This window comes from Poecilia reticulata, linkage group LG6 (assembly GCF_000633615.1).
Source record: "Poecilia reticulata strain Guanapo linkage group LG6, Guppy_female_1.0+MT, whole genome shotgun sequence".
Lineage (NCBI taxonomy): Eukaryota > Metazoa > Chordata > Actinopteri > Cyprinodontiformes > Poeciliidae > Poecilia > Poecilia reticulata.
Window position 1 is genome coordinate 1,742,405 of NC_024336.1, and position 8,026 is coordinate 1,750,430.

The window sequence follows — 8,026 nt, forward strand, 5'->3', positions numbered from 1 at the left end:
AGTCTTCCATGGCAACCATTCAGCTGTGCAGAATGCTTAGGTGGACCTAGCCCCGCCTTCAAGGACCAAGTTTCCAAGCTTCTGTATTACATAGCAGCTCTCCCCCGAGGCTACCCCACTCAGCTCCTTCAGACAAGCCAGCAGCAATTAGCAAACACCTGGTGGAACGGAGCACCTGCTGAGCTCATTATAGGAGCTACTTCTCAGTGCATTACTGGTGAAAACATTGAGGGGTTAGTAAAGGAGCCATATTGTGACGACTTCTTGGAGGCAGAGTTTCAGAAAGAACAGGGATTTTTAAAGAAACAAGCCCAATTTTAAGGCATTAATTTATGAAGTCAAGTCATATTTGATATATGCAGAATTTTTAAAACATCTGACAGTATGATACTTAATAGATTGTAGTATAAAAAAGGCACTATGTGGCTGGAAAACATATAATAATGTCTCTGTAAGCAGGTTTTAAGCAATGTTTAACACTGTTGTTGAAATCATGAGTGTTTTAATCATTTCTATAATGTGCTTCACGTAGTCAATACACATTATTCACTATGTGTATAGTTATTATTAACTAATATTAACAGTTTTTCGTTATTAAATGTATTAATAATGAATATGTTTCATTATTAGAAAGTTTGTTCTAATAATGAACAAACTTTTCTATAATATTCTTTTTTTTTTTATATGACCAAAGATTCAGAGGTTTGATTCTTTTGTACCAAGCTTCTCCCAACATAAAAATCAGCAGGAACAAATCAGTTGAGGATATATTTTTCTCTTAAATGTGTTTCCTGTACATGAGACTTTATAACATAACATCTTCCATGAAATGATACTTTGATGTGGGTATCAGAGCCCCCAAAGTTGAAATATTTCAAGGTTAATGGCAGACAGAGGTCATATAGTTTAATAGTACAAAAACATAGAGTTTGATAATCAAATTTTATATTCCACATCATCCACCGGTGCTTAAAATTGATTTTTGTCGCTGTTTCAAATTAAATCCACACCAGTTGTCACACCAAATGCTTCCATGTGTTTCGACTGAAGCGGGTCAGGCACAGGAATCACATTCATCATGTTGAACAAAGTCGCTCCCTGTTGCAAATGAACACTCGGAGTTTAGTTCATTTCCTCATGGACACTGCCTCGTTGTGCGAGACGTTAACTGTTTCTACATATAATTGCGAGGGATGTCATGCAGTTGTAAATAACATTAAGACTTTAATTTTCAGAGTTCTGTTTCTTTGCATGTTTGAAGTTAAACTTCACTTGGCGTTTTGAGTACATGCTTAACCTTAAATATAATCTAAACYCAGTTCCCACTTTAGTCCTAAGCCTAACTCCTTACTCAAAAACAGCACTTCTACTTATGGGGTTCAGGGTTTGTKTTCCATATAAAGCAGTGCATCCTCACAATGTGGCATTTGTTGGAAAAACGAGCCTCACAAGGTGAGAAATGCTAAAACACACCCAGCATGTGGGTGGGATGGCAGAGAGGAAGGGATGATTATACACCAGGCAAATGTGATTGTTTCTAAAATCGAAATTTAGGTGCACAAGTTTGCCTCCAACCCACGTAGGGTCAACATATTAGATAGGAGCTCAAATAATTTGTTGATACACGTTGTTTATTCAACAGCAACATTTTTTGAAATCATCAGGAAGCTTGGCATAATTCTGGTTGGATATATTTGACAAATCTCATCAAATTTAGTACAGCTCATCTAAACTGGTTGGTTTCTTGCCACAGACCACAGACCTGACTCTTCAGCATAGCCCGCAAATTTTCAACAAGGTTGAAGTTAGAGATCTTGAAGGACATTCTGGAACTTCAGTGTGAGTCTGCTTTATCTACCAGCTTCAATTTGTTAAGAATCATTTACAATTCATAGGAAGTCCTTAATTGTCCACTTTGTACAATACACAYCGGTACCAGTGGCAGTGAAACAACTTATATCCAACACCATGCTTTGCAATTGGCACAAAGTTGCTTGGCCTATTAGCCTCACACACCGAGTAGTCCAATAAAACTCTTTAGGTCAAATATATGTCTTTTGTCTGGAAGGTGGCTGAATTTCAGKGTGGAATATTGTCTGCTTTTATAATTTACATCTGCAATTTTCATGCATTAATCAGATTCTTTAGCACACACTGGATTAATCATGAGAGCGAGCGCTAAGTCGTTACAAATGACTGGACTTCATCTGCTGATAGTTTTATGAGCGTTGACTCATTTGAATGGATCCGGTTTGAAAAGAGGGAATCTGGGTAACACGCCTCTGAGTGTCGTCTGCCTACCAGTCGTCTCTGATGTGGGATGTTGGATAGAAAATAAAGAGCTGTATCTTTTGATGCATCTCTGTCCCCTTTGCTCAGTCCCATCTTTGATTATGACAATGTAACATTCAGCATGGCTACAGACGCTGATGCTCGGCAGTTTCTAGACCAGGAGTGCCCAAGTCCAGTCCTTCAGAGCCACAACCCTGCAACTTTTAAGTGCATTGCTTCTCTAACACACCAAATGAGTGGCTGGWTACCAGCTAATTTACTGCTGAGAGGGAATTCAGCCTTTTAACTTAAGTGTGTTGGAGTAGGGATGCAAAAACTGAACTTGGACAACYATGCAGGCTGGCTTCTGTTCCTTGACATCCTAACCAATTCACCTTGATTTGAGCAGGGACTCATACAAAGTTGTTTCAGCTGACAGCTAAGTAAGGGTTTAGCTAGTGCATGCGTGGGTCCTCTCTGGTTACTTCAGCTTCCTGCTGCAGTCCAAAAACCTGATTGCTAATCGTTTTGCCCTGTGATGGACTTGTGACTTGTCCAGGGTGTACCCTGCCCCTTTAGCCTCTCCCATACTTCATCCGCAGCTGAACAGTCGATGTGCGGTCACGTGGTGTGATGTTCATATTCACACACAACACAGGCCATGTGGTCACACACAAAACACGACAAGAAACCTGTCACCAATCACACAACACATCACACAGACCTCTGTGAGAAATATTTCGAACTGGGCCTGGTGTTGAGAAGCGGGAGGTGTCTGGGTCCCTCCGAACAAAATGAYGCGACTTTCATCACGCAACTATGTCAGTAAGAGCCAATGACGATGCTTCAGATGAAGTATGGGAGAGCCTTTACCCAGTGAAAACTGGAGATAGACACCAACTGCTGCAACTCAGTTCCACAGAGTTGGAATTTTATGTGAGAGAAAGACATTTGAACAAAATCATGATTTTTGATTCTACTTTATTTAATAACCACCACCGCCATCACCAAGGGTCTTATAAAAACCTCAGATTGTTATAAAAAAAAGAACATCTGAAAATTAGGTAAACCCAAAAACCATTAACTGGATGCTTGGTTGTAAAAAGTTGTACCTTCTTTATGGGACACACTGTTAACACTGTCTGAGACAGGCTTTGAAAAAATACATGATGAACATGAGGAACTTACGCTTGACATGGAAAAAAAACTAAAAATAAAACATAACGGACACAAAAACATACACTGCCAAAGCTTTTCCCTGCAGTGTAAGCAATGTAATACTAATAAATAACACTGGATATGAAACCCTGAATATAAATGTAGGATAATATTTTCAGGGCCAGAAAATCAATGCATGACAAGGCCTTTAAGTAGTACYGCCTCACTGATTCTTACAGACTTCTTCTGTGCTGCCCCAATTATTGAAATCATAAACAGATCCGGAGGAGAGAAAGGAAGAACATCACAAGAGCTGCAATTACCATGATTAGCCTGAGAGAAAGAAAAATGCATATCTTAAAGAGTGTAGAGTGTGTAGCATTGGTACAATGACATGCTCGACTAGCTTTAGTGTTTTTGATGAGGCMGTCCTGTTAAAAGGTGCAGAAATGTTTTTGGTTGTCATTTTTTTCAAGCTAGGGGCTTATTTAGCGGTAGAGTGAAAAAGAAGAAAAATACAACTTGTTGGCACTGCCAAAATCTGCTTGTAAACACAAACCTGTCCAAAATCTGCCCAAACCATTATAAAACACCTATCGTCCAAATTATGTCTTGGTTGTGGCGGGTTGTTACATCATCCTTATTGTGCAGAGAGGATGTAGGAAATCCATGTTTTGCAAATGTGCTAAGAAAATTCCCCTCCTGAGGTGGAAGGAGCTTTGGAAAATGAAAACACATGGCTGCTGCTAAGGAGCGGTGTGCGTCATTGTTAACAGTCATATAAAAATGGGTGTAGCCCATGTAGAAGCAATGTCCWCAGGACAGTTTATGAAGAAAAACATCCGAAACATCCACCTCTAATGCAGGACAGAACGCAGGCGTGAAAATGTGACAAATAGATTAGGGCTAACAGTCCGGAGGAAGACCCCCAACGAAACTGAGAAGGCAGCTGGAAACGGGATGATGTCATAGCAGGAAGTGCAGAGTGAAATCAATAAATATTAGCTGCTGTGACTTAGTAGGAGAGGTGTGTGTGTGTGTGGGGGGGGGGTATTTGCCTGACTGTGTGGTTTATTTTCAGCTATGAGCTGTTCTGCCTCAGAGAAGTCTAGGGGAACGTGTCACTTCCTCTAATTGTCCCAGATACAATCGTTCTTTTTTTTTTTTTTTTTTTAAACGACAACAGAAGAGGGAGTCACATCTTATTAAACATAAATCCAGTGGTAAACAATGATTACATATAGAGCAACAAAACAATGTGTGAAATTCACATTCAGTTCGAGCTCGCATCTACATCAGCGATGGGCAAGAAATAGATGATGTGTTTCATAAAATTTTATGTGCATAAAGTTTCTAGTTGTTTTTTTTYYTTTTWMMARRWYYKKKRWTTKRAAAAARRAARRAAAAAAAAARRMMAAMMMYWAAAWWWTTKGRAARRAAWYCCCAGCTGATTAAGAATAAACATGTTTTAAGAGGAGGGGTGACAGTCCAGTGCCAAACTGCACCAGGATCAATCACCACTTAGTATGCGCTCTATCTCCTCTAGTCTCTTCAACGCTGCTGCCCTTTTTTCCTCTATATCTTTAATCTCTTTAGTGGACTTGCCCTTAGTCCGTTTGCCAGCCTGAGTGCTGTCCAAAGGTTCTGTTTGGTCTGTTCCCCCAGCCCCGGGGCCTTCTGCTGAGGATTTCCGCACATTCTTCTCATCCTCAGCGCCCTTTCCGTCAGCATTGGCACCCCTCCCTTCCTCCTCACCCGCAGCAACCTCTTCCGTTGTTTCCTCCACTGCCTGCACCTTCTCCTCCTTGGCTGACATGCCGCCGCCACCCTCCCTGGAAAGCGGCTCCCCTGCCGCGCTCATGGCGGCCATTTTACTGCGCACTATGCTCAAATGGCGGCGCACGTACTCTTCGTTGGGCGCCAGGGCCAGCGTTTCCTCCAAGCACCGTTCAGCCCGCGGCAAGTCCCGCTCTTCAAAGTACACCACGCAGAGGTTGTGTTTTCCTTGGACATTGGTGGGGTCCATTCGCAGGATGCGTTCAAAGCAAGCTTTGGCGCCGCGGGTGTCCTTCTTGTGGTTCATGAGGATGTCGCCTTTCAGAATCAGGCCTTTGACGTGCTCCGGGTGGTGGTGAAGGAGCTCGTCCAGCACGGGCAACGCGTCAACCTCCCGCTTGGACTGGGAGTAAAGCAGAGCCAGGTTGAACAGCGCGCTGCGGAAGCCGGCCTGCAGGCCGATGGCCTTCCGCATCCAGTGCTCCGCCGCGGCATTTTCATTGGCATCCATGGCCAGCATGCCGAGGTTGAAGTAGCCGTTGGCGTCKTCGGGCTCCTCTTCCACGTAGATGAGGAAACGACGGTTGGCTTCAGGCCAGAACTTTGGTTCTCCTGGAAGGAAGCAGAAACTGTTGAAAAGTCAGGTCTCAACCATCACCACATCTGCTTTCAATCTGAGCGCACAAAATCTGAGTAAATGTAGTTTTTTTTTTAGGGATCGTCTTCACTAGAAATCTTCACTAGAAAATGGAAAATTCTTGAAAACCTGGCCACCTTCGAAATCAATATAGAGACTAAAACCTGATGTAAGAGTGGCTGATAGAATCTCAGAAGCATTTTAAGCAAGTTTGTATGGAGCCTAATTGGAGCTGTGAAGCTTGTAAAAAAAATATAAAATAGAAACTGACAAAGAAGAAATTTGAAACGTAGCCTTCTCGTGGTCTTAAGAGATAGGGTCACCATAATCATTAAACTTAACAATATTGTATATGTGATATATATATATATATATNCTTGTGGTTCATGAGGATGTCGCCTTTCAGAATCAGGCCTTTGACGTGCTCCGGGTGGTGGTGAAGGAGCTCGTCCAGCACGGGCAACGCGTCAACCTCCCGCTTGGACTGGGAGTAAAGCAGAGCCAGGTTGAACAGCGCGCTGCGGAAGCCGGCCTGCAGGCCGATGGCCTTCCGCATCCAGTGCTCCGCCGCGGCATTTTCATTGGCATCCATGGCCAGCATGCCGAGGTTGAAGTAGCCGTTGGCGTCKTCGGGCTCCTCTTCCACGTAGATGAGGAAACGACGGTTGGCTTCAGGCCAGAACTTTGGTTCTCCTGGAAGGAAGCAGAAACTGTTGAAAAGTCAGGTCTCAACCATCACCACATCTGCTTTCAATCTGAGCGCACAAAATCTGAGTAAATGTAGTTTTTTTTTTAGGGATCGTCTTCACTAGAAATCTTCACTAGAAAATGGAAAATTCTTGAAAACCTGGCCACCTTCGAAATCAATATAGAGACTAAAACCTGATGTAAGAGTGGCTGATAGAATCTCAGAAGCATTTTAAGCAAGTTTGTATGGAGCCTAATTGGAGCTGTGAAGCTTGTAAAAAAAATATAAAATAGAAACTGACAAAGAAGAAATTTGAAACGTAGCCTTCTCGTGGTCTTAAGAGATAGGGTCACCATAATCATTAAACTTAACAATATTGTATATGTGATATATATATATATATATGAAGTTTTTGAGATATACTAGTATGTGCCTTTCACACCAGTAATTATTACCTATAAAAATGTAACAAATTTTGTGCCTTTATAGGTTCTGACAAGTCAACTTTTGTAACAAATGGTGGCAATAATCCAGATATCACTCAAAGACATAGGAACTGAGCGTGGTGCAGAAAGAAAGTTTAACAACACCCCAAAGTTTATTGCTCTAAGTAACCCAGCTTTGTAGAACAATATACTAATATATGTATAATGTCTCAGTGGCTAAACTTTCACTTTATGTTGATCTGCCGAGCTAACCAACAGGTTTCTGTTGGTTTCAAAAGCAAAYTGGAGCTGCCTGGCCTTCCAGTCAAACCTGCTGTAAGTGAAACACACCATTCAATGTTTTTCTTTTCACTTAGTCAATAAATTAAAGAAACTGACAGAAACTTGGCCCTGATCTCTTCAGCATAGGGGACATTTCTTAGGAACCAGGTTACACCCTCGAGGTAATAACAGGTTACTTCCTTTATTCATTAAAGATTGTGGGGGGTTGATGCCCTGCACCAGTGAAAAGCAACGCAATTGACAAGTGAAGTACAGCTGTTAATCTCCTCAGACAATGCGCTACAGTCAATTTAACGGGTTTTTGCGTGTTTGAACAGGTCCGGCTTCTCCATACCCACAAAGCGTCAAACTTTTCACTGTTTTGCAACTCACCAGACTCCTGCATGAGAAGRGCAGAGTTGAAGAGCGCCAGTTTGTGGCGCGGGTTGAGTTCCAGGGCGCGGTTGAAATTTTTCAGGGCTTCAGACGGGTCTTTCATCTCGATGTTGACAATGGCGAGGTTGTACCAGAGGTCGGCGTTGGAGCTGTCGAGCTCCAGTGCGCGCAGGTATGCGTCCCGGGCTTCTGTTAGCTTGTTCATCTTTAGTAACAGCTCTCCTCTGTCGAACAAACAAACTGCATGAGGGTTGCAACTAATGATTATTCTGGTAATTGATTATTGTAATGATTAATCCATCCATCCATCCATCCATTTTCTTCCGCTTATCCGGGGTCGGGTAGCGGGGGCAGCAGCTTCAGAAGGGAGGCCCAGACTTCCCTCTCCCCAGC

General features: G+C 42.4%; 1 protein-coding gene across 1 annotated transcript in view; it reads right to left on the reverse strand.

Moving 5' to 3' along the window:
* Positions 1–4,877: 4,877 nt before the first annotated feature.
* The window catches only part of LOC103465621 (transmembrane and TPR repeat-containing protein 3-like), a 27,653-nt gene continuing 24,504 nt past the window's right edge, over positions 4,878–8,026 (reverse strand). The window contains exons 9-11 of the mRNA XM_008410621.2: positions 7,631–7,857; positions 6,237–6,535; positions 4,878–5,518 (exon numbers count right to left, since the gene is read on the reverse strand). Coding sequence (XP_008408843.2) covers positions 4,940–5,518; positions 6,237–6,535; positions 7,631–7,857 — 1,105 coding nt within the window. The 3' untranslated portion in view covers positions 4,878–4,939. The remainder of the gene's footprint in view (positions 5,519–6,236; positions 6,536–7,630; positions 7,858–8,026) is intronic.